Source organism: Bactrocera neohumeralis, unplaced genomic scaffold, assembly GCF_024586455.1.
Source record: "Bactrocera neohumeralis isolate Rockhampton unplaced genomic scaffold, APGP_CSIRO_Bneo_wtdbg2-racon-allhic-juicebox.fasta_v2 cluster10, whole genome shotgun sequence".
In the NCBI taxonomy this organism is placed as follows: domain Eukaryota; kingdom Metazoa; phylum Arthropoda; class Insecta; order Diptera; family Tephritidae; genus Bactrocera; species Bactrocera neohumeralis.
In genome coordinates this window covers 5,610,411-5,638,061 of record NW_026089623.1, presented here as the reverse complement: position 1 = coordinate 5,638,061, position 27,651 = coordinate 5,610,411, and the positions used below count along the sequence as shown (strand labels likewise).

General features: G+C 36.1%; 1 protein-coding gene and 2 long non-coding RNA genes across 4 annotated transcripts; 2 read left to right on the top strand and 1 right to left on the bottom strand.

Annotated features, from left to right (window-relative positions):
• Positions 1-3,797: 3,797 nt before the first annotated feature.
• LOC126764974 (uncharacterized) lies at positions 3,798-13,491 on the bottom strand. The gene is made up of 4 exons (XR_007668185.1): positions 13,392-13,491; positions 4,644-6,661; positions 4,288-4,575; positions 3,798-4,227 (listed from the first exon to the last, which is right to left on the bottom strand). It is a non-coding gene; the product is annotated as an uncharacterized LOC126764974 (long non-coding RNA).
• Positions 13,492-13,659: 168 nt separating this feature from the next.
• On the top strand, positions 13,660-14,856 carry LOC126764938 (uncharacterized). Of its 2 annotated transcripts, none has more exons than XR_007668132.1 (4): positions 13,660-13,703; positions 13,956-14,213; positions 14,267-14,458; positions 14,509-14,856. It is a non-coding gene; the product is annotated as an uncharacterized LOC126764938 (long non-coding RNA). The 2 variants fall into 2 exon arrangements; XR_007668131.1 differs by lacking the exon at positions 13,660-13,703 and adding an exon at positions 13,740-13,862.
• A 767-nt stretch (positions 14,857-15,623) lies between these two features.
• On the top strand, positions 15,624-16,705 carry LOC126764908 (cilia- and flagella-associated protein 20). The gene is made up of 2 exons (XM_050482591.1): positions 15,624-15,932; positions 15,988-16,705. Exons 1-2 carry the CDS (start codon positions 15,657-15,659, stop codon positions 16,309-16,311), a joined length of 600 nt encoding a protein of 199 aa, XP_050338548.1. The 5' UTR covers positions 15,624-15,656; the 3' UTR covers positions 16,312-16,705.
• The last annotated feature ends 10,946 nt before the right edge of the window (positions 16,706-27,651 follow it).

The following is a 27,651-nucleotide window of genomic DNA, read 5'->3' as shown; positions in this document are numbered from 1 at the left end:
TTTTTTATTTAATTATGTTATATGAAAATTAAAAGAAAATTATTTTAGCTTCAAAAGTTTAAGTAATCAAAATATGAAGAACCAAAAAAATATAATTTATTCAAAATTTCACACAGATGTGCCCCTTGATAATAAAAATTTCAATTTGAAGCACAAATAATATAATACACACTATGGGTAATAAATATTATATGAAACTGCTGTGGTCACATATTAATTAATATATTGTATCTGTGTATATTTGATTTCATAATTTTTCATCAAAAATTAAGCCGACCGACATACAGTGGGAAAGTCTCTTAACTACCTCCCCTGTGGATCTACTTGTACAAACAGTACCCTTATGTATTTTTTATTTACAAATATTTGTTGAAACTGCTTTTATCTTGATATGAATAATAATGATTTTGCGTTGCTTAATTATTGTTTTGTATAGCTGCTTGATATTTGTACGATGATTTTTTACAAATAATTGTTAACTTACATATTTATTTAAATTTCTTTAATTATTAGTTTATTACTTTACAATAATATACTAACAATGTAAACTTTTTTATTGTAAGTTAATATATGTGTTATTTATTTTTGCTTTTTAGGCGGTGGAAATGGATGCACCTTCTTGGTGTATCCGATTTAAATGATACAAATTTTTATGCCTGCGATAGGTATTTCTCGCTCCACCACCAAAATAAATTAAGACTGTCCAAAGGGGCAGTCCCCGATAAAAATTTGTTAGTGCCAACAGTGGCGATAGTTTCGGACTGGACAATGTAAATACTTTAGGTCCTATAGAGTATATTTCCACTACTTTCGGTGACGAGGTAGGAGACTGTACTTCGTGTTCGCATGAAGTGCATGAGAAGGTGTCTCATCATTACAACATATTTGAGGAACACTCATATTCCTCACCTTTAGGAAGTTTAGATAATAGGGCGATAAATAGCAAAACTCAAACAGATGCGTACCTAAGTGAAAGGACACCTAGGGAAAGAAAATTTGTTAGTGAAATAGATAGCTTATAAAAAAAAAATATAAATTTAGAAAATGAGGTGCAAGATTTAAAAAAACAATTAGAAGGGAAGAAAAGAGAAATTGAGGCCCTAAAAAGAAACAGTTTGTCTATTGAAAATAGTGAGAATAGGCAAATTGTTGAGCTATGTAGCAAATTTCCTCCACATTTGCTGCATGTGTGAGGAATAATTTGTCTAATAATAGCCGTAATCTTCACAGTAATAGATACGATAGGGAATTGAAAACCCTTGCTCTTGTCACCTCTAGCTTATTGATATTTACAGCCCTATTGGCCATCACCAAGAACTTTGACCAAATTTATTCAAAGTTGGCCACGAAGTCCTGGTTGCACGTATAGCAGCATAAAAACTCTGGAACTTCGAAGCCGTGGCTTTACGAGTGACCAGAAATACGTGTCAATTTGCTGCGATGAAATGTAATGAACTGTGACTTCAATATTCTGATTTGTCGCTGTTTTGATTTAGTAAATAGTTTTGTGCAAACATACGTAGTTCTTCCCGATGTTCTATCGGTCTTGGTGGAGCTGGTTCCTCCCACTCTCCCAATTCGGCATCATAATATTACGCAGCACGATATGGTCCCAATTCCCATGGTACTGCTCTTCCATGGAGGTCAATTGTACAGGAACGACATCGGTAATACATTCGCAATCGATACGTTCCATATGTAGGTCACCAATAGGTTGTCCAGGACAGATAAGCTCAGTGGACTTGGCTTTCAATAGGAAGGTAGGATCGCAACGCATGTCATAACGACGGTATCCCCACCATTTTTCATCTTTGCGCATAACACGATGGAACAAGTCAAATAATTCGCTCAAATGGTAACATTTTGGTCTGCAAGGTGGGTGTTGAGCGTTTAGCATATTAGAAAGTATGTAAATCAATTGCTCAAAACCTACCCAACAGCTTGATAAACCTGATCAACAATATTGGGATATTATTATTTTACAGCCCGCAAATGTGGGCGTAGTATTTGCTCTACAAAAAGTTGCTGCCACCTTCAAACACAAAGCTCATTGGTTCGGGACTAGCGTTTAAAGCAGTCAAATGAATCAAACGTTCTCCACCAGCTTCTTTGCTGATTCTATAAAAAAAAATTAAAAAATACATGGTAAATCCTTTGAAATAAAGTTTAATTTTAGCTTACTTAGCAATTCGACGTGCACCTTCCACGAGCACGTCATTGAATTTAAAATTTTTTCTCGAATTCACGACCAACTAAGTTGATAACTACATTTGAGTACTTCACAGCAACATGTATCGCTTTTTGATCTCTTAAATCATAAAATTGAAACAGCACCTGACCCATTACGCAGCAATATTAACGAGGCCACGTTTAGTTATTTCGTACTTTTATTGGAATAAAATCCCAGTCGATCTGTTATTTATCCTCCCAAGGAAAATTTGCAAACACTTCTTCCAGATTAAAATAACTAAATAAACCATCGTAAAGGATTGTACCATAAAATAAACCCAAACAAATTGTCTTGCAAAAACCTCCTTTACGATGGCAAAAACAGAAATATGACTGTGAATGAGAATGAGAATATTCTGGACCCCACTATTGGGCATGGTTGCTTATTTGTTCGTAACATTTTTCTGTGGTGAACATTTATTAATTTACCACAGTTAAAAAGAGGCATAAATGAAAAACTTAATTTTTCATGTGTTTGCTCATATTGTTCTTGTCTTTATACTTATATATTACAATAAAACTATTTTCTTTTGAAAATATATTAAAGTTTTATATATGTATAACCAATATTTTTGGGACAAATTTTCCTTAAATTTTAAGAAAAAAAAACAATGCAACCATTTTCCGGTTAAAAGTCGACCATCTTGGATTCCAATAGAAACTCAACCCCGGACTCCCTTTGACGTTTCTACAGTGGCACCTCTCAGCTGTGCCTTTGTTTACATAACTTCAGCTGATACTTTCGCTACTTCTCCTTTACGATGCTTTAAACGGTAAATCGATTCGGTAACCAATATATGCTATAGTGTGTACAAAAACGAAACTATCGCACACATATAAAAGGTAGCATAGAAATAAAGAACCTGCCATAAAATAAGGGACGTCCATTAAAAAAAGACATCGTGCCGTTTCGACATATGATGCATCGAGACTTGACATCGATGTTATGCGTCGTATCGAATAAAAATATCGATATATAAAAAGTATCACTTTTTCCAAAAGTATTAAATATTTGATTAAAATTAATTAAGTTACATTTGTTTATTTGCATATAAAAACGAAATATACTTATACAAGTTTTGAGGCTGGGATTTAGAATAGCATCCCCCGATTTTGGGGTTAAAATGGGTTTGTAAGGATAGAGGAGCTCCTCCAGATCAGAAAAATATAATTGCCGCTTACTTATGGTTTTTGAGCTATTTGCATTTAAAGTTCAAAAATTTACTATTTAAATTGCGTATTTCTCCGATTTATTATGAATTTTTCTGGCAAATTCCGATTTCATTGGCGCCGCGATCTGAAGGTACGGATGGAAAGAGTTCTCCTGATTAAAAAATATACAGGGTTTTAGCAACGCTTATTTTACGAGATATTCGTCTTTGAAGTTCAAAACTTTCAACAACACATTTTTCACTTGAAAATAATTAAATCTCAAAACATTTAAAAAAATTAACATTTTACAATTTTTGCAACTTTTTGCACTTTTTTGAATTAAGAAATCTATATTTTAAAAACTACTTTTTACACTCGTTGTCCAAACAATTATGAAGAAATGAGTCGCCGCCATATAATAACACTGGTCAACAAATTTGTAATTTTTTTTTTGTGACATGAAAATTTATATTAAATTTTGAATATACTAGGGCCACCAAATAATAATATATCAATGAAAAAAAATGTACACATCATGTTTTCTTGTACATCAAAACAGATACTTTCGTAAAAAGTACAAATTTCAGCCACACTTACAGAATTATTTCCTAATATCTAATAGATACTTATGATTTTATTGAATATTTGGCTTCCGGTAGGTCCTTTTTAAGTCTCCAACAATAGTCTGCTAGCATTCCTGGACTCAATTTCCATTGATAACGGTTCTCCAAATGTCTTGATGGAACCTTTCACCTTGTTCGTCACTCACAGCACCCAAATTTGCCGGAAAGAAATCCAGATGAGAGTCCAGCATATGTATTTTCAAGGACATATTACACCCCAAAGCTTTAAATGATATGATAAGTTCATTTATTAAATCTTTCTAATTTTCCGCTTTATGGTTACCTAGAAAATTTTGAACAACATTCACAAAACATTTCCAGGCGAGTTTTCCTGATCATTCAGTTTTTCTTCAAAGCTCTTATCCTTCATCAATTGCCGTATTTGTGGGCCTACAAATATTCCCTCTTTGATTTTCGCTTCGCTGAGTTTAGGGAATTTCTATTTTAGATATAAAAATTCATCTCCATCTTTCGGACTAGAAATCTCACTTTTTGATCGATTTGGAGGCATCGGCACAGGCAGTTCGGCACTATGTAGGATGGGTCTCTTGGCCGAAGACAAGTTTGGATACTGGATAGTGTGTTGGATTTGGTAGTAATACTTTTTGTTTGAGTCAAACAAAAATAACAATCACTTACATGATCCTTTGGTTCCGTCCAAATTGGTATAGCAAATGACAAATGTCTAGGTTCTTGTTTAGCCCAACCTAAAAGGAGCCTCACACACGTTACAGAACATTTATGCCTAACCCAGGATTTGCCTTGATTCCTCACAGGAAAACCAAAATAGTCTAAATAGCGCTGTTCAATTAGTGATGTGAAATTTCGACGCTGAGATGTAAAAATTAATTCTCTACATACTTAACAAAAATTGTCCGGGTTGTTCAAATACTTTCGTGGCATATTTACGATCTAACTAATGTAAATAAAATGTAATTTAGCAAACACAATAGTTACACAGTCGACTAAATGCAGTTATGTAAACAAAGAAACGTATATGAGGTCAGAAATTAATATGTCGCTGTCACAAGAAAACTGGATGTGATAGAAACAAAACTGTTATATATTTTTAATGAGGGTACACCAACATAAATAAAAATCATAACAAAGTTCATGTGACAAAAACAGTGTTTACCAGTGTAATCAGCAAATAAGAGCCAGCGAATTGCTCTTTCTTTATATAGAAAACAGTACTACGCAAAAGTACTTGTCATTATTTTTTTACAGCGCAGTCGAAAGCCGCTAACTCAGGATATAGTACTACGCGAAAGTACTTCAATCACACAGTAGTCTGAACGCAATTCTATGAAGAAATGAGGCGCCGCCATATGATAATAAGCAAATAAGAGCAATTCGCTAAAAATCCTCTTTCTTTTTATAGAAAACAGTACTACGCGAAAGTACTTCAGTCAATACTTTTTTAGAGCGCAGTCGAAGCCTCTAACTCGGGAAGGAGTACTACGCGAAAGTACTTCAATCAGGCAGAAGTCTGAACGCAATTCTTAAATATTATATAACATCATAATAATCTTTTTAAAATATTCTGATGTGATCTTATTATAATACTAGAGGAATCGGCGAACTGTGTTTTGACTTAAATGAAAGAAATAAACAGGTTTTTTCCTTTTTTAGGAAATAAAAATTAAACTTAAGTATTTTAGTAGTTCTTTATTGTTCATGTATTCTAGTGCAGATGTCATACTCTTCAGTCAAATACCTTGTCATATACGATAATTTCTGTTTAATTATCAAGCGCAATAACAAAGAACGCAGATAGTCTAAAGTCCCTTGAACAAGCCACATATAACGCGAAAAACATGGTATTTAACTTAGAGATGTAGAGATAATGGCTTCCACGATTGTCGTATCCCAAGGAAAGATAGAAAACGATACCCCTTCTATAAAGTTTAGTTCTTCACATCAGCACGATCTGTTGGGAATATTATACCATTAACGCTCCGTCCTGTTTCTAATGACGTTGGACCACACTTGGTATCTCCGAGTAAAACAAAGATCGTGCTAACGGATCTTTTTGGCAGATAATACGTTAAGCAACATTATAATCTTCTTTCGTTACCAAAAACCGATGCTAATTTGTCATGAATATTTTCAAAAGAATTGGCGAATACGGAACAATCTGACTGTTGGCGACAACGAAATCATTCGGTTCTGTTGGTAGTTCGATCATTGTAAACTGTTGATCGACGCCGATACAGTGAATAACCATTGTTGATATTTAGTGGATATAGATGGTAGATGGATATACTCTTCAGAACGCAATTAAGCTTGACTCCACCTAATAAAAGTTATACGTTCCGTTTCTAATTCGATGATTGATTTTTATTGCAAAGAAAAACAAGCAACTGAAAATCAGCTGATTGTACGTTGGTCAACCGTGTCGTAGATGCGCAGAACGAACAAAATTTGAACTCGTCATTGCGCAAGATTTCTATCATTCTTGCTGCCGAGATAAGTAAAACACCTTATGAATATGAATACAGGTATGCATTATGTTATAAAATATGTTACTAATTCGTAGTTATTCAATTATTTCTCTTATTACCATATTTGCTCTATTTAATACAGAAATGATACTCTAAATAAGGAAAGTTCTTTATTTCTTCTGAATTTTTGTTATTTGTCCGAAATGTTGCAAACTGAAATTGAGAAGAAATAATTAAGTAAAAATATTACCTAAAACCATTAAACAATTAATTAAAAATCATTTGAAATAATTTAAAATATTACTGTTGTGGTCGATTCAAAGATCATAATATAAATGTATTTATGTATATCTATATGAATATATAAAATAATATACCGAAAGCAAGTACGTCGTAGTAGCCCAGTACTTTGCCTATAATTTGAATATATTTAATATTTTAATTAGCAAAGCAAACATGCAAACAACTTAATTGCGTTTGTTTTGAGCTTCAAACGCCAAAATTTTACTTGCCATTTGGCACACCAAAATGTAAAATTTGTTTACATAGGACAATTTTCCACCCCAACTCAACACAGGATGGATGATGGATGGAGGATGGAGTCATGTGTAGAAGTTCACGCAAGTGAGGAAAATTTTCTGATCGCCATTCACTTGGGAGTGGCCAGAAGCGATTCTTTTACACATGGCTCAAGCAGCTCACAACTTCCGGCCTTTGACCAAGAATCCTCTGGGTAGCCTAAGAACATCCGTTCGAAGGCGAGCTAAAGTAAGAAGGCGAAGCATACCCTACATAGGGTTGTGCGCTGGGTTTGGGACCCGCCACGTAAAAAGCCCCCCAATGAAAGATTACAAATCGCCTCGGATGAGAGACCCCCCTGGCAAACGAAACAAGGACTACGATATAAGGGCATGCACCTGGAATGACCGGACTCTTAATTGGGAAGGTGCCGCTGCCCAGCTGGTTGATGTCCTCGCGAAAATAAAGACTGACATCACCGCCGTCCAAGAAATGCGATGGACGGGACAAGGACAGAGACGAGTAGGACCTTGTGACATTTACTACAGTGGCCATATAAAGGAGCGCAAGTTTGGTGTTGGATTCGTGGTGGGAGAGAGACTCCGTCGCCGAGTACTATCATTCACTCCGGTGAATGAACGTCGAGCCACAATCCGCATCAAAGCGATGTTCTTCGACATATCGCTGATTTGCGCCCACGCCCCGACGGAAGAGAAGGACGATGGGATCAAAGATGCCTTCTATGGGCGCTTGGAACGCGCTTATGAGAGCTGCCCCCGCCACGATGTCAAAATCGTGCTTGGCGACTTTAACGCTAGGGTGGGCAAAGAAGGTGTCTTTGGCACTACGGTCGGTAACTTCAGCCTCCACGACGAAACATCTCCAAATGGGTTGAGGCTGATTGACTTCGCCGTTGCCCGAAATATGGTTATCTGTAGTACTAGATTCCAGCACAAGAAGATACATCAAGCTTCCTGGCTGTCTCCGGATCGAAAAGCCACCAACCAGATCGATCATGTTGTGATAGACGGAAGACACGTCTCCAGTGTTTTAGATGGGCGTGCGCTCCGAGGTCCTAACATCGACTCGGACCACTACCTTGTTGCAGCCAAGGTTCGCACCCGCCTCTGTGCAGCAAAAAACGCACGCCAACAAACACAAGGAAGGTTCGACATCGAGAAACTGCAATCACAACAGATAGCCGAACGATTTTCTACTCGGCTTGCACTCCTGCTCTCTGAGAGCACTCGTCAACAACTCGGTATAAAGGCCCTGTGGGACGGCATTTCAAACTCCTTACATACAGCTGCAACCGAAGCCATTGGTTTTCGGAAAGTGCAAAAAAACAGCTGGTACGATGAGAAGTGCCGTGTCACAGCGGAGAGAAAACAGGCTGCCTACCTCGCAACGTTACGATCGACCACAACACGTGCGGGATGGGATAGATACCGAGAGTTGAAAAGGGAAGCGAGACGCATTTGTAGACAGAAAAAGAAGGAGGCCGAAATGCGTGAGTACGAAGAGCTTGATAAGCTGGCCGACAGGGGTAATGCTCGAAAATTCTACGAAAAAATGCGGCGGCTTACAGAAGGTTTCAAGACCGGAGCATACTCTTGTAGAACCCCCAAAGGTGATCTAGTTACTGATGCCCAGAGCATACTTAACTTATAGAGGGAACACTTCTCCAGCCTGCTGAATGGCAGTGAATGCACAACACTAGGAGAAGGCGAACACGATTCCCCAATCGATGACGAAGGAGCAGACGTTCCATTGCCCGATCATGAAGAAGCTCGAATAGCAATTGCCCGCCTGAAGAACAACAAAGCGGCGGGGGCCGATGGATTGCCGGCCGAGCTATTCAAACACGGCGGCGAAGAACTGATAAGGAGCATGCATCAGCTTCTTTGTAAAATATGGTCGGACGAAAGCATGCCCAACGACTGGAATTTAAGTGTGCTATGCCCAATCCATAGAAAAGGAGACCCCACAATCTGCGCCAACTACCGTGGGATTAGAATCCTCAACATCGCATATAAGGTTCTATCGAGCGTATTGTGTGAAAGATTAAAGCCCACCGTCAACAAACTGATTGGACCTTATCAGTGTGGCTTTAGACCTGGAAAATCAACAAGCGATTAGATATTCACCATGCGCCAAATCTTGGAAAGGACCCGTGAAAGAAGAATCGACACACACCATCTCTTCGTCGATTTCAAAGCTGCTTTCGACAGCACGAAAAGGAGCTGCCTTTATGCCGCAATATCTGAATTTGGTATCCCCGCAAAACTAATACGGCTGTGTAAACTGACGTTGAGCAACACCAAAAGCTCCGTCAGTATCAGGAAGGACCTTTCCGAGCCGTTCGATACCAAACGAGGTTTCAGACAAGGCGACTCCCTATCGTGCGACTTCTTCAGCCTGCTGCTGGAGAAAATAGTTCGAGCTGCAGAACTAAATAGAGAAGGTACCATCTTCTATAAGAGTGAACAGCTGCTGACGTATGCCGATGATATTGATATCATCAGCCTCAACACCCGCGCCATTAGTTCGGCTTTCTCCAGGGTGGACAAGGAAGCACAGAAAATGGGGCGGGCAGTGAACGAGAACAAGACGAAATATCTCCTGTCATCAAACAAACAGTCGTCGCACTCGCGACTTGGCTCTCACGTCACTGTTGACAGTCATAACTTTGAAGTTGTAGATAATTTCGTCTATTTAGGAACCAGTATTAACACCACCAACAATGTCAGCCTGGAAATCTAACGCAGGATTGTTCTTGCCAACAGGTGCTACTTCGGAATGAGTAGGCAATTGAAAAGTAAAGTCCTCTCTCGACGAACAAAAGCCAAACTCTATAAGTCGCTCATAATTCCCGTCCTGCTATATGGTAAAGAGGCTTGGACGATGACGGCAACCGAAGAGTCGACGTTACGAGTTTTCAAGAGAAAGGTTCTACGAAAGATTTAGAGAGAAAGAAAAAGACCTTCACACAGTTGGAAAGACCTGGAGGAGAGGGACCTGGCTACGCTTGGAATATCCAATTGGCGCCACGTAGCAAAAAAAAGAAACGACTGGCGCTGCTGCTAACTCGGCTTTAATCGGGTAAGCGATGTCTACGCCAATTAAGAAGAACACAAACTGACCATAGTATTGTTTATTGCAATTGTCACCCGCACGGCTGTGTTTATTTTTCAATTTAGAAAGATTTTATATTATATAGAAGGTCGCAAAGCTAATACGGCTGTGTAAACTGGCATTGTGCAAAACGAAAAGCTCCGTCAGGATCGGGAAGTACCTCTCCGAGCCACTCGATACCAGACGAGGTTTCAGACAAGGCCACTCCCTATCGTGCGACTTCTTCAACTTGCTGCTGGTGAAAATAATTCGAGCTGCAGAACTTAATCGAGCAGGTACAATCTTTTATAGGAGAGTTTTATAAGTTCGGACTGAGTATGCAATTGAAAAGTTAAGTTTTTAGTCCCGTCCTTCTATATGGTGCAGAGGCATGGGCGATGATGAGTAAACGTTGCGAGTTTTCGAGAGAAAGGTCTGCGAAAGATTTATGGTCCTTATGCTTGTATAAGCTTATAAATTTTAAGACTTCCCTCATTCGCCAATCCATTTTTTATAATTTTTCCGCAAATTAGAAATATTAAAATAAATATTAATGTATTAATTTATTTTAAATATATACTTTTCTTTTATAATTAACACAACCGTCTTAATACTTGCTTAACTAAATTTAATATTACCGAATGAAAACTGCCGTCGGTATATGTGTAAATGGGATGTGTTGCCTCTTCGAAATGTTCATAGAAATGAGAACTGATCTGTCAAATTTCTGAAGCGACAGTTCATTGCTTTCAATATATGGCATACTATTTAGTATTCCATATATTGTATTTCATAAGCAATATGGAGTCTCCACAGGCAATTCTTACAGTAATACAGTTAGTATTCAACAAGCTTTTGCCTGCCGAAATGCCCCGTTATATTGGCGATAACGAAGATGAACGGGGCTTATACTTGGCGAATAAATTGATCATTTTCATAAATTAATGTATGGAACAATAGGGAATTAATTTGGGAAATTTCGGCAAAGCCTTTTTGTAATTTGGGAACGAACAGTTAATTAAGAATCATTAAAAACATATTCAACCGTATACTTGGTGATTTTTTGAGGGAATGGCGAAATTTAAATTGCACAAGATGTAAAATCATTGGGGAATTATCAGGAATTTTTTTTTTTAATTTGGGAAAGCGATGTTATAATAGTAATTATGTATTTAAAAATCTGACACTGGGTCACGTGATGGACTCAACCCTCCTCTCGCTCTAATGAGTAGTGGGGGATATCCAAAGAGGATTTAGGTTATGGAATTTTGTCATAACACTTCAATGTCCATAATAAAAACAAATCAGGAAGTATTTGACAGGTTTAGAATTAGAGACTGGCAAATCCTGTTGTAGAAAAGTTAAAAAAAAAAATTTCAAGTATTATAATAGAACTATTTTGATTGAGCTTCTCTTCCTGGAGTAGAAATGTTAAACATCATCTTGCATTGATTTTAATTGGTAATCGATAATTGCAAAAACTTTATGAACGACACTATTCTCCTTTGTCGCTCGTTGAAAAGAAGGTGATTATGTAGTCTGGATAATTCTGGTGAATAATTTTCATTAAAAAATGTTGAAATGAAGACGATAGTATTGCAGGGTCAAATACTCGTGTAATCGATGGACACATTCTATTGAGTTCTACTGAAGTCCATGGAAATTCCGTTAAATCTCTATTAGGAAATGTGTCCTATCTAAGTGCAATAATCTAAGAAACTCAGAATGATGGAGTATTTCTCAATAACTCTGTTGTGAACCAAAGAAGATGTCACATTTAGCAGATTCACAACCTGAAGCATCGGCACAAGAGAAAGTTTTCAAATGAATTCTAGTCAATGGTTCCTTTGTAGAAAACTCTGATGGAAGCATCTCATTAATTTTTGTAAAAATATTTGAAGACTGTTTCATCTCTCTGAATCAACCCAAGGTTCCCTATCTAAGGTCAATCGTTGCCATTCTATCCATACAAAAATTCGATAACCTAAATCCTCTTTGGATACCCCCACTACTCATTAGAGCGAGAGGAGGGTTGAGTCCATCACGTGACCCAGTGTCAGATTTTTAAATACATAATTACTATTATAACATCGCTTTCCCTAATTAAAAAAAAATATTTCCTGATAATTCGCAAATGATTTTACGTCTGTTGCAATTTAAATTTCGCCATTCCCTCAAAAATTCGCCAAGTATACGGTTGAATATGTTTTTAATGATTCTTAATTAACTGTTCGTTCCCAAATTATAACAAGGCTTCCCGAAATTTCCAAAATTAATTACCGATTGTTCCATACATTAATTTATGGAAATGATCAATTTATTCGCCAAGTATACGACGGTGGCATCTCGACAGGAAAAAATCTATGTCTTACTAACTGTCAAATTTATTGCTATTGCCATTGCCAAATCTGTATGTGGGCATTTGTTATCATAACATAAACATTTTCCGCAAAGGTGTAGGGTAGGTAGGTTCGGGCTCATTTAGCGCATGCTTTGAGCTCTTGAAAAATTTATTTTATCACATTGCGAAATGCCGTCGGGTAGGTAGCTGATGTAGCGCACGTTTTGAGCTCTTGAACTCATTAAATCTTTTATGTGGAAAACAAAAAAAGGATAAGGATTCTTTTATTTACAAATGTATTTCTGGGAAAAATAAAATAATAACAAAGGATAAAGATCCTTTTTTATACAAATGTATTTCTGGGAAAAATAAGAATTCATATTTTTAAAATACTATATAATAATTGTGACATAAATTTTATATACCAATTAAAATAATAAATTTAAAATGAGTAATGATATTTTGACTTTTGCTAGTATAAGTTTATAAAATTTAAGTTTTCGCTTATTCCCAACCCAATTTCCATAATTTTTCTGTAAATTAACAGTATGAAACTAAGGTAATTGTTCAGCAGAGCGGCTTTTCGGAAAACTTGCACCAATTTTCACGGGAAATGTCTTAAAATACTCGTTTTTAGTTCTACTTTACGATAATGTTAGGCGCGTGCTTTTAAAAACAACATTTTTTTGATTTAATAGAAAAACATCGTATTTCCCGAAATCAAAAATTCACTTTTGCACTTTGCACGTCTTCAGATGTTAAAAATATGTTTTCTATCAATTTTATACACGTAATTATTGATGTTCTTTAATTAATTTATTAAAGGAATGGTTTTTATTGTTATTTTTATAAAAATATGTAAAACTTCACAATCACTTCACTTCAACGAAAATGGCAAGGTTATGTTCGAAATTATGGTCAGTGAGATTTTGTTTGCCATCGATTGACAATTCCAAAAATAGTACTCACCTAAATATTGCATTACAGTTACTCAAATGGGAGTACTCACTTAAATATTGCATTTCAATAACTCCAACTTAGTAACATTAGTTCAATTTTACAAATAAACTTACAAACTAACACTTAACTTATGCATGCTTACGTATCGTCGGCTTAGCTTTTCCTTATAAGCTAGAGATATTGCACATATGTATGTAACATATGTATGTACCTTTGCTAGCATAAGTACTCATTAGAATTTTGCCACTTTGTTTTGTAACTCTTTTGCTTGAATGTACTTACAGTGGGGAGCAAAACCAAAAACATATTTGCTTTCTTGAGGTATTAGCATTGATTTTCATGATACAATTTTCTCGATAGGTTTTTGAAAGTTTGATGTTGACTCTTTATTATACTAGTATTGAATGGACTATAAAACTGCATACCCAAAAATATTATAAATGCTCTTATTAAAGTCTTTGAAATTTGTACGAAAATTTTGTAAGTTGTCATAAATTTTGTATACAGTTTTAAATTGTAATTCATATGATATTTTTAAGAAGATGAACTACATTTTTATAAAAATCTTTCCAGAAAATTGTATCGTGAAAAAAAATGCTAATGTCTCAAAAAGGCAAACATGCGTTCCTTTCTGCTCCCCAGTGTGCATTTGAACATTCACACAAACATATGTACTACATAATAACTAACTCGCTTTACTACTGAGCTCCGTTGTAATTTTAAGAGTGCCAAATTAAGTAGCAAGACACCAAGAAATCACGTTTTAATTCATAAAGAAGGGTGTGAGTTTAACTAGCAAAAGGAAAACATTAATTGTGAACTATTGTACTTGTGAGTATTAAACATAATTGTTGTTAACTTTTAATAATAAAATTTATTTTTAGGTCTAAATGTCTGTTCATGTTTTCGAAACCGATTTTTCTGCAGACGACAGTATTGAAGATCTGGACTTTAATACTACTGGAAGTAAACGAAAGAGTTCATTAAGTGCGAAATCAGGACCGGCCCTAAAAAAAGTCCATGTGAATTCACAAAAAATTATTTTCAAAGAAGAATTTTACACAGAAGTGGAAAAAGTTAGTTTTTAAATTAAAGCACACTATGAATTTATAATTTTTATTGTTAGATTTCCGACAAGACAACTTGTGCTAAGTGCGTTGCATGTCATCGAGTGATTAGAGGAAGCGGTGAAGTGACTTCAAATTTCATCAAACATTTGCAAGTCAAGCATAGTGAATGTTTTAAAACATACAAAAGTTATAAAACAGGTAGCCCTTTTGGCGGTAACATGCAATCTGAGTTCGATGGTAAACTGTTACATGCAATGATTGATTGTTCATTGCCCCTTTCCATTCTGGAAAAAAAATCTTTTATAGATCTTTTTCAAAGTACAGGTATGAAGGTGATGTGTCAGAATGTTTTCAATGCAAATTTTTCAAAACGAAATGTAAATATAAAATGATGAGCTTTCAAACTTTTTTAAAAATAATCCAAAATAATCAAAAATAATCCTTGAAAGTAGCCAATTACTTTTTTGATTACTTTTGATTATTTTTGATTGTTTTCTCGTAATCCTAACTAATCTTAATTATTTTTGGATTATTTGTAATCATAATTAATTAATAATCAGGAATTGTTAAAAAGAGAATTATGTAATCAATACCATTCCTTTTCAAATTTAATCTAATTGATTACTAATCGTAATCCAAATTTAACAGCAATGATTTTAAGACATTTCCCGTGAAAATTGGTGCACGTTTTCGGAAAAGCCGCTCTCCTGAACCTTTACCTAATTTTCATATTACCGAAATGAAAATGCTGTCGGCATATGTGCAAATGGGATATGTTGCCTCTTCGAAATTTTCATAGCAATGAAAACTGCGCTGTCAAACTGCTGAAGTGACAGCTTATAGCTTACGATATATGGCATACTAATTAGTTTGCCATATATTGTAACCTATAAGCAATGTGGAGTCTCCACAGGCAAGAGGCACGGCAATACATTTAGTAAGACATAGATTTTATCCAGTCGAGATGCCCTGTTAAATATATGGCATACTAATTTGTATTCGATATATTGCCATGGGCAATGGGGAGTCTCCACAGGCAATAGGTACGGCAATATTATTAGTATAACAAAAATTTTCTCGGGAACGGGTTCTAATGTATCGATTTTATCGAGATTTCTAGCTCATTCTGAGCGTTTCGTCTTTATTTGTGTTTAGTTAATAAAAGGTTAAAATTTTTGTGAAATTGTCTAAAAAATTTTTATAAATGTTTAAAAATACTTTTCAGTCAGGGTTTCTTTCGATTTTGTATAGCATCGGAAGTAAACCTCTACAGATATGGGACAAAAAAGTTCGAAATGGGCATATTAAACGTATTACTGACAATGATATTCAAAGCTTAGTATTAGAAATCGTCGGCACAAACGTAAGCACCACGTTTGTAACGTGTCCAGCTGATCCGAAAAAAACTTTAGGCATAAAACTTCCATATTTGGTTATGATAATTAAAAATTTGAAGAAATACTTTACCTTTGAAGTCCAAGTAAGTGAGTTAATTAATTAAAAATGGTATAATTGTATATTCATTTAATTGTTAGGTTCTTGATGATAAAAATGTACGTCGTAGATTTCGAGCAAGTAATTATCAGTCAACAACCCGCGTCAAACCTTTTATTTGTACCATGCCAATGCGTCTGGATGAAGGTTGGAACCAAATACAATTTAACTTGTCTGACTTTACCAGGAGAGCGTATGGAACGAATTATGTGGAAACTTTACGGGTACAAATACACGCTAATTGCAGAATAAGACGAGTGTATTTCTCCGATCGACTTTATTCCGAAGAAGAGCTTCCACCGGAATTTAAACTATTTCTACCTATTCAAAAACCTCAAAAAGTTAACCACACGGCGTGTAGTTGATAGATTAATATTTATTTAAAGCCGTTTTTACTGTATTACAAACTTATTATTTTTATTTATGGAATATAATCCAAACCAGTAAATATTTTTAATTGAATATTATTGGCGGAACTATTGTTAACATAAGAGGGAGATAATTTGTAATTCTCTACATATAACAAAAAAAATTTTAGTTTCGATCGTAAGTAATAAGAAGGTGTAATGGAATATCCAAGCAATATGCTTCAATTTGCATTGAGAAGCACTGTTAAACAATATACAGCATTGCTGCATCTTGTGCAAAATCGTAAAATGAAAAAGAAAATAGAAAATAATGTTATTCATTGAAATTTAAAATTGTTATGCCTAATAGGTAACCTTCGTTGTAAAAATACAAGGTGTTTTCCAAAGTAAACAGGACTTTTTGAATCGAGCGCCCCTGGTGGCGCCATGTATATGTCGATGAGAATTTCATGACATTTCATCGATTGGAAGTGAAGTTATTGCGGTTTAAGTGTCAGTATGTTTGTGTTATCGGTGCGAAAATGAGCTTCGAACAAAGACCCAACATTAAATTCTGTTTTAAAATTGGTAAAACTTTTACCGAAACGTTTCAATCGAAGAAACAAGTTTATGGCGATGATTGCCTATCCCTTAGCGGGATTCCTACACTAGTGGTTTCAACGTTTTCAAAGTTCACGTGAGGACGCACCGGAAATTCCATCGAAACTGCATGAATTCATCAAAACTCAGCCAAAATTTTCATTGAAATTCATGGAAATGGAATTGAACATCTGAAAAATATCTATTTATCGCATTTTGACCGAACATTTGGACTTACGAAAGGTGTACGCGGTTTGTTCCGCACAAATTGACTGACGACCAAAAATTGTTCAGAATCCGTCTCATCGATCGACACTTGTGATCGATTATGTGACCAAAAATCACATTTTAACCATTAACCACTCCCCATATTCACCTGATATGGCACCGTGCGACTTCTGCCTTTTCGGAAAAATGTATTTGCCCATGAAAGGAAACCGTTATGCAGACGTGGATGCCGTTCAAAATGTTTGCAGCGGCATACTGGCGACCATATCGGCCAACGATCTGAAATACTCGTTCGACATGCTTTTGGACCGTGCTAAAAGCTGTATTGAAGTAGGACACTGTTTTAAAAAAAATAAATTGATTTTGCCGAAAAAAACCATTTGGTCTTTTTTTTTTAAGTCTTGTTTACTTTGGAACACACTTTGTATATTGATTTGGTTTAAATGGTTCAGTTTTTCAAATTCATTAAATTTTAACAATCTGAAAAATCATATAATAATTATCAACTTACAAGAATGTAGTTTTTAGGCGGAAATGTTTAAATTATAAATATTATATTAAACATATTAACAACTTTATTGTCCACTTTACGAACACACTGCGTGTTCCCAGATTGTTTTAAATTAATATTAATTTATATCAGGATAGGCTATCCCAGAATACGTTTGCTACAACTCAAAAACTAGCGAATATTTTATTCGAAAATAGGATTGAGAATGATAAATCGAGATGCCGAATACAAATAGTCCGAATTCGAATATATTTTTTCACATTTCAGAACAGGGGGCCTATTCTGTAACTCGAATCGAAAATCAATTTACTCGAATTCGGATTTTTTATATTCTGTAACTCGATTTTCGGATTTTCAAGCCAATTTTCGAATAAAATATTCGTTAGCTTTTGAGTTGTAGAAAGCAAAAACGAATATTGTGCGTATTTTTTCTGGCACAGGGTGGTACAACTTTCGCATAATGATAAAGTAGATCCGAGTTTCGAATAGAATACATTTTCGAATCGAGTTACAGAATAGGCCCCCAGGGCCTCTTATTTTCTCAATATACGATGATAAGGGACAGTAGTTACAGAACATAAAGTAACAAATGGCGACGTAGTTGCATGTTGTTGTTGTACCGGGTTATCAATCCCCGTTAAGATGGTACGGGTTATCCAAGTTGTCGACGTCATCTAACGGGAGGGCACAATTCCGATTTCTTTGGCGCCGCGATTTGAAGGTACCGTTGGAAAGAGGAAGTCCTCCTGATTAAAAAATATATAGGGTTATAGGTACCGCAAACGCTTAGTTTACGAGATATTCGACCTTAAAGTTCAAAAATTGCCAAAATTCGAGCATTTCAACAAGCTATTTTACCGCATTAAACACACTTTACTCACATTTTTCACTTCAAATTAATTAATTTAAACTATAAACTTTTAAATAAATCCACATTTTACACTTTTAACAGTTTTTTTACCGAAGAAATCTTTATTTTAAAAATTACATTTTACACTCGTAGTGAACATCATGTGTGTGCTAAAATTACGACGAAATGGAGCGCTGCCATGTGATAATAAGGAAATTCGCTGAAATGCCTTTTTTCCCAAAAATTCCTCTATCCATTCATATGGATATGTTCTTTATTTAATTTAATAAACAAATATGTAATATTATATACTAATATTATATAATAATATTTAACCATTTTGTAATGAAAACTCAAACTTTGTTTGAATATTAGTGCAAGATAACCTAAAAATATAACCACTTTATAACGAAACTCAATATATTTTTTTTATTTTAACGCAGAAAGGAGTACTATGCGAAAGTACTTCAGTAACCCCTGGGTATTCGCTCGACCAGGGTTATTTTTTTAAAGCGCGGCCGAAGGCCGCCAACGCAGAAAGGAGTATTACGCGAAAGTACTTCAGTCACCCCGGGTATTCGCTCGACCAGGGTTATTTTTTAAAGCGCGGCCGAAGGCCGCCAACGCAGAAAGGAGTACTACGCGAAAGTACTTCAGTCACCCCGATATGATATAAATTTTACAATATTATTATAGATTTTTACTTATTTATTTTTATTAAACATAAATCGCATATTATACATATACATACATATATATAGTATATATGTATACATATGTATATATACATACATATGTATATAAACAAAGAAAAATCGTTAAGAATCCTATAAATTTGGTGTTTGAGATGTGGCAACGCTCGTTTTCCTCATAATTGTAAACAATCTAGCCTTTGCAACGATGAGTGTTCTAAGTGATTTTTAAATTAATAAATATAGGTAAAATATTACAAAATAAAAGTGAAATGTGAACTTATTTCAATCTTTAAAGTGTATATTTAAATATAACAAGACAAAAATGTGAAAAAATTTAGAGAAACATAGAGACATAACATGTTTTCTTAGTGCAAATTTTTGAATTTTTAAACGTGAATATTTCAAAAAATATTAGTTATTTTTACATTATTTTCGGATATTCCTCCTCTGGAGAAGCTACCCTATCCGCACATACCCCATTTATATGGAAATTCGTTTTTTTTACCCCGCCGCCAAAGTAATCGGAATCGTGCCAACGGGAGGACCAGGAAACGTGCTTTTTCGACGGGGTCGGAACAAAGGGAAAGGGGTGTTAGATGAGTAGGGTTGGCAGGGCATGCAAAGAGGTGGTCAGTATCTTGCAGGGACACGTTGTATGCAGGTCCGGCACTCGAAGTGTTGTTGTTGTTGTACCGGTTTATCAATCCCCGTTAGGATGGTAAGGGTTGTCGTCGACGTCATCTAGCGAAAGGCCCAGGAAAGGTACTTTTTCGACGGGGTCGGACCAAAGCGAAAGGGGTGTTAAATGAGTAGGGGTAAATTCAGGACCAATTCACTTTTGGTCGATATGACCATCTTTTGACTATGGCCTTGAGACGGTCAAAAAACGAATCGGAAGCTGCCCGAATGTGACTTGCCAGTATTTGGGCACATTAACTGACAATGGCTTTCTTCAGCATCTCGAGACTGGTGTATTTTTTACTTCGGACCTTGCTCTCCAAAATGGCCTAGAGAGCATAATCCATTGGATTCGCATCTGGTGAATTCGAGAGTCATTGTGTGGTCGTAATGAAGTTCGGAACGTTGTTTTTCAGCCCTTCTTGGTTCACTCGCGCTTTGTGAGACGGTCCTGAGTCTTGTTGAAACGTCCACGGCTTGCGACCGAAATGTTTGTTTGCCCTCGGCTTCAAACCAGCCTCCCGAACACTTTCTCGATAATATGTCGCATTTACTTTGACGCCAGGTTCGATGAAAACAATTGGAGAGCGCCCATCTGCGGTGACAGCGGCCCAAACCATTATTTGCGGCGGGTGCTGCCTCCTGGTGGCCAACCGATGATTTAGATTCTCGTATGAACGGTCGGTCAAGTAAACCCTATCGTTTTGAGAGTTTACGAGTTGCTCAATTGGAAAAATTTTGTCCTCAGAAAACACAATGTTCGGAATTTGACCGCTAATATTTTTAGTTCTTTAGCCATTTTATTGGCACTTCTTCGTGGATTTCTCTCAAGTGGCTTCTTCACTTTCCAAACTATCTTTCGTGACGTTGCAGTCTTTTGATGACCACTTCCATGGCGTTTTGCGATGCTACCAGTATCATTGTAACGAGTGATGATGCGACAAATAAAAACTTTATTCACATTAAGGTGTTTGAGTTCACGAACAATTGCTGGCTGTGATTTTCTAGCTAAATATAAAGCAATCACACTATTACGTTTGAATTCTATCGTTGATCACGTTTTATTGCGTTCACTTTTGGAAAAACGCTTTTGTACACTTGTGAACAATACTACGAACTGTTATTTAGCAAATTTATAAACAGCTGATTCAAGTGCGACAGCTGCGCGAACGGCCTGAAGTACACTTCGAGTGCCGGACCCGGTACTAGATATGTCGGGGGTCTATTCTGGATTAGTAGGAGTTTAGCCTGCCACAATATCCAGAACGAAACCAGAGATAAAGAGATCTTTAACTCCTCTCTCACTGGAAGTGAGAGAGCAATTGCTAAACGTCAAAACCTACTGAACTTTGACAGCTAATCGAGTTCAGTAGGTTTTGACGTTTAGCAATTGGAAACGAGCGATGGCCAGATTGAAATCTTACCAAAAAAATATGTAAACGGAGGGATTAGTTGCATCGTTCAAGACCACTTATAAAAATGAAAATTAAATGAATTTGTGAAATTTAAAGGTATTTGATGAAAGGTTTTGTAATTTGAAGCATCATAGTATATTTTCAATGGAAAATGATTAAAAACATTTAATGATTGAGAGCTAACAAGCTTAAATCCTATTATTGGGTATTGAAAGGACAAAAGTCAGTTGTTATAATATTCTTTAAAAAGATTTAAATAGTTTCTACATATAATAAACAACAACTATATAGTAGTTTTTATTCGTATTAAATGTGGGGTGTTTCAATTTAAATGCCCACAAATAATTATTTTTTTCAATCTGGCCATAATGGAAAATGTTATAAAAACCGCTAATTTTGAGGCGCTCTCACACTGGAATAAGTTTAACATCCCTTTATTCCTGACGAAACAGCGCTAGGGTCACTCGTGTTTCTTGCGGCAACTCGAGCTCTTCGTCTTCGATGGTTGGTGGTTTGACTCCAAGAACGCCATTCACTGCAAGGGAGCCGATGAAGGTGTTGATAGCTCCACTGTGAATTGCAGTCAGTAACTGTTGGAAGTTAGTTGCGTCAGAAGTCCGGTCGACGTATTGTACGATGTCTTCGAGTAGTTAAGGAAAGACCTCTGGATGCTCCTAGGAAGTGGTTCCGCTCCAAGCAGGTGGCTGCAAGGCAGCACAAGAACGCTACTGCGGCTGCCGAAGACCTCGTCTAAGGCATCGAAAAATTCCCAGTTTGTAGAGCTCTGACCAGATGTGTTGTTACGTTTCTTGATTCTTTTATATGTGGCCATTATGTTGATAAAACATCTAGTCGCTTCATCTTTAGAAAGAAGAAATGCTCCCAAATTGCTCCTTTTTTTCTTCTTTGCACTAAATTCTGGTTCATGTCGCAAACGTACTTCTATAAGGAGCTTCTTCCTCTCGTGACTCCACTTCTTTTCGCTATAAGTATACATTTCATCATATAACTACAATCATTATAATATTATGTGAATTAAGACTTAAATAAATATTTCTTGTATAAAAATTTAACTTACCATAATATGTCCGTCATTTCAACCGCCAAAAAATCATAAGCATCACAAACGAAAACAATGCCCAAATTCGACATCTGTTGCGCATTGAAAATAGTTGCATTGCCAAAAATAAGGCAAAGGCATTTGTGAATTCTATGCATTCCAGTGTTGCATTGCAAACTGAGTTTATGAAGTCAGCCTATCTCTTGAATCATATTTTGCATTGAAGCCATAAATTGTGTCATACATTGGGTAAGGTTGAAAATCATAGTTTCAACGCTTCCATTTGGTTGGTTTTGGCAATTGCATTTGTGCAGTATTGCCTTTCACCACTTTTGCATAGCTCCCTTGTGTAGCATTGTCATTAGTATTAACTGGTTTTGAAATATGGACGGGGATCTCAATATTTTCATTAGGAGGAATATTCAACATTTTGTTACGACGTGCTTGAATGCCCTGTGACAACTTTGATTTCAAATCTTTATATACAGGGCAACCCCTGTAGTTAGCAGTGTGATTTCCTCCACAATTGCTGCATTTTTTATTTAAATCCTCTTTTTTAAGAGTACATTTTGAAGTAGGATGTAGATCACCACACACCACACAGACACTGCGTAGAGTTCAATCTGCATTCGTGTGTCCATATTCTTGGCAGTTTGTACATTGTACTAGACCATTTCTCTTAAGTGGTTCCTCAACGGTGATTCTGCGATGGAGCAGATATTTTAATTGTAAATCGGGTGTATTTCATTTTTCTTTAGTTGGTTACAATTAGGCATCAGTTCTATTTTTAACATTGGTTGTGGGACTTTGTTCCTGTTAAAAATATTCACTACTGATTTAACGCTAAAACCACCTTCTTCCAGTGCTTCTTTCACATCGATAGAGTCTACCGAAAACTCTATACCTTTTATGACAACAACTAGGCCTTTTGAGCCCTTCAGTTGGTATGAATAGTAATTATTGTTTTTATTTGACAAAAATTTACCGATTTCCATGAAACTTTTTTCAGTGTAGGACTGAATTTTTGTTTCATCTATAATCCCTTTTTTCAAAGGCGCTATATGGAAATTGTTAGTACCTACATTTCACTTAATTTCGCAACAACAGTATTACTGCTACGGTCGCGCAAATATATTGGAGGTGGTTTAGAATTAACGACTGTGGTGGTACCCTTCGCATTGTCGTCTGAACCATGGCTTAGTATGGCAAATTTAGGATTTCTGGCTTTTTACCATTTGGCGTGCCTGGTTGAAATTTTTTGGTATTGACCGCTGATTTAACTGGACTTAGTTTCCTTTTAACGTTAATATAGCGATCAATACCACAGACGGCCATTTTTTGCTTGGTACATTCTCACCTCGCATTTTGTTTTCCTTCGCTGTCCGTGTGCTTGCTGGTACCTGCATACTGGTTGCTGTCAGCGCATTTGTTGTTGCCCGTTTGCTGTTTACTGCTGCTTCTGCTGATTGCGCTTGCTTAGTCTCTCTTTCAGCTGATCGCTGAGATGATGAGTCATCGCCGTTAATTTTGTTTTTGCCAGGAGTTGCTGTTGTTGGCTCGACAAAGCTAAAGTAGGCATTTAAAGAATGCCTACGGCCTTGCTGGTGAGGCTGAGTAACACTCATTTTTGCTTGTTTGATAATTATTTTTTTTCTACTTTTTGTTTCGTGCACAATTTGCTTATGTTTAATCATAACAACTTGTGTGCACTAATTTCTATTTGTTTATTTTCTATTTAATCAATTTTTTTTTTTTTTTTTTTTTAATTTTTGCTTATTTGCGTTTTAATCACAGAATTCACGGAGCTAATTAGAGCTTACACACACCGGTGGAGAGGTTGCAGGACTTCAGGTGCTCTATCCATTTCGTCCGCTTATGATGGTTTTGAGAAAATCCTTTACCTATGTCTGGGTGCATCTTCATTATATCCACTAGTACATCAAATTTATTTTTGTTGGTGTGTTTTTGTTTCTTCTCTCTAAATCACACATTTAAAACATAATTTAATGCGTCTTCAACTATTTCTTTTACTTAAATACTTACAAATGCTCAATTTTTGTCAATTTGCGCAGTTCACTCATCAACGGATAGATTCCGACAAATATTTTAGAATTTGCGGTTTCAATGATTTCGAAATTGGCGCCATCTATTAGCCAAGGAATGCATTTTAACGAACCGGCAAGTAAGTTCAACTGCATTGCAAACTTCATTCGTTTCAATGACTTCAACGTTATAATTGTCGATCGAATTGTCAAGTTTTTCGATCGAAATGGATGCAATAATTAGACCTAATAATAATTTTTCATATCTTTTTCATCTTTATGAAAATACATTAAATATGTACATACTTCAAATTGATTTTTTTGTATGTTATTTTCTTTTGTATGTAAAATACACATGTAAACATAATTTGAGGCGTCTTTAGCAATTTTTTCACATAAGTATTTAAAAATATACCACTTTTTAAATTTCCGCAACTTACTCTTCAACGGATAGATCTCGACAAAAGCGCAATCTATTAGCCACGGATAAGTGAGTTCAACCTAATCGAAAATTTTGTTTTCCATAGTTTCAATGATTTTAACATAACATGTTTTGATCGAATCGGAAAGTTTTTTGATTGAAATGCATTCGATGATAAAACCCAATGTTTTCTGGTGTACGGTTACCTATAGGCCATACTCACGTTCAACAGGTGCCAGTAGTCAGTGGCATTTGTATTTGGGTAGGTTTATGATACTTTTCAACCTTGCGAAGTTGTAACCACCCATTAGAAATTGCTTTGTGAACTTTACCATTTGGTAATGACGGCTTTTGGGAGTCTCAAGCGCAGACGCAGGCAATTCTTCGCCGCTTTGATAGCTGAAGCCTTACCTAAGTTTGCGACACTTTCGATACCCATGAACTGATCCATACAGTATATACAGTAATCAATCTACTAACAACACACATTACTCTTTTATCTATCTCACACGAAGAGGGAAGCGTGACGCCTATGCAGACCAAAGGAGAAAAATGCCGAAATGCGGGAGTATGAAGAGCTTGAAAAGATCGGCGACAAAGGTAATGCTGAGAAATTCTCTTGCATGACTCAAAAAGGTGATATAGTGGCTGATGTTCCAAACGTACTGAAGTTATGGAGCGAATACTTCTCCAGCTTGTTGAACGGCATTTAAAGTATAACATCTGGAGATGGCGAATATATACAATACCAAAAGCCCGTCTGAAACGAGAAGAACCTCTCCGAGTCGATATATTCCTATTTTCAGTTTTGTGATAAAGGTATTTTAGTGCAAGAACAAGTAATCATAGGCAAGTCTGCGTTCAGTTTGCTTGAATTGAAAATACCGCTCCTTTCCATGCATATACTTGTAGTATGTTTCTTTTTTCTGTTTAGGTTCTATGTCATTTTAATGCAAGTAATTGTTTTAGAGCTGGTGACGCGTTTCAATATTATTTAAAAAAATGGAAACCAAAAGGAATGAAACTAATCTGTCGGAAAGAGAAATAATTATTGATTAATCTTACAGTGTTCAAGGTGTACGGACGTGTTTTTAATTAGCAAACGCAAACAAGCAAAAATTAAAAAAAAAAAAAAAACAAAACAATTGATTAAATAGAAAATAAACAAATAGAAATCAGTGCACACAAGTTGTTATAAAAACAAAATTAACGGCCATGACTCATCATCTCAGCGATCAGCTGAAAGAGAGACTAAGCAAGCGCAGTCAGCAGAAGCAGCAGTAAACAGCAAACGGGCTACAACAAATGCGCTGACAGCAACTAGTATGCAGGTACCAGGTTATTTACACGGGGGCAAGAAAAAATACTTTTATATTTTTCAATACAATATACTTTAATTAAAAATATGAATTTTGACACTTCACATTATAAATAAAAATGTATGATAAGTATAAAGTTGGTTGTTGAATGATGAATGCTGGATTGATCCGATTTAGTGCATGAGTATGTACATACATATGTACATATATGATGTATAAGCGAGTTAATTGCAGCGCGCGGGTTGGGTGTCGAAACAACGAAAATTTGTGCTTACGCGGCGCAGTGTAGAGTCGAATCGGTGTATAGCGAAAGTTGAAGTGTTGATGGGCGAACTGTGAAGATCGAATTGTGAGTCCCATCCCGTTGTCCATCCTTTTTGTTGAGTGGGAACAGGGGTGGTGAGTTGTGTTGGTGTGGTGTGGTGAATTGCGCTGTTGCATTAGGATGCGCCAGTTTTACCGAGTAGAGTGGGTGGATCCTTAACTCATTTAAACATCCTGGGCCCCCTAGGCGAATATTTTGCCTAGTTTTATATATATAATCTGAGACATACAACTCGGCTTACTGTTGGTGGAGTAGCCGAGGGCGCAGAATATTAGCTGTAAGAAGCGATTTTGCTTTTAATAGAAAATTGTATTTTGTGTAAGTATTGGCGCTTGAGGCAGTAATAAAAGCGTATTTTGACGTATTTTGACGACTTATTGTATTATTATAGCAAAAAAGTTATTTGGTTTTTTTTTTCATTTTATTAGCGGTTATTTACAATTTCCTATTTTATCGGTTTGGTATACCGGTAATGTATTCTTTGCCTTTTCTGAAATGGTTTGCATTTTATTTATTCTTTGAAGGATAGTATCTCCACGCCTGGCTCAGATATGGCCAGAATGGGTACTCCTTAGCCCTGGAGTTAGGACTGTGACAATAGAGGGATCTTGCGAGAGTGGACGTGAATGGGGAACGGCTTCGATTCGTGGAGTAGAGAATTCTTCATACTTAATTTGATGCTTTATGTAGCTAATTCCCATAACCCACCCATATGGGAGCGCTTTGATAGATGTGCTAAAAGCGACCTTAGCTTGTAAGCGTAGGTGCGTCAATGTATCGCATTGGGAGTATTGTGATCCCTTAACTTCCTTTTTGATTTTATTTATATTTGAAAATTTAAGCGTCTATGGGGCAATAGTGTATAAAATGTGTCAATTTTTCGACTTTTGGAGAAAATTTTTTTGTATTTTATGTTTTAGTGCATATGCACTTATTTGGCGTTTAGTAGCGGGCTACATAACTTCAGATTTTTTGAATCAGGATTTTGTATCATTTTTGGCGAAAGCCATCCTGCGGGGCCGAAAGTTTTATGTGCTTTTAATATATCGACTGTCAGAGGTAAGTCTGACTTTGTTTTTTATATCTTTATGTGGGGTATTGCAAAATTGTGGCTCTAGTGGTTGTCGTACGACGTACCGGCCATTATATGATCCAGTAGTTGTGGCTTTAGAGAAGTGCTCACAATACTGATCTTTTATAGTTTTGTTTGCTAA

Bases quoted from the DNA above. Each gene is read 5' to 3' on its own strand.
- LOC126764908 (XM_050482591.1), top strand. From the start codon at position 15,657: ATGTTTAAAAATACTTTTCAGTCAGGGTTTCTTTCGATTTTGTATAGC. The intron at 15,933-15,987 runs GTAAGTGAGTTA...TTTAATTGTTAG, and splicing joins ACTTTACCTTTGAAGTCCAA to GTTCTTGATGATAAAAATGT.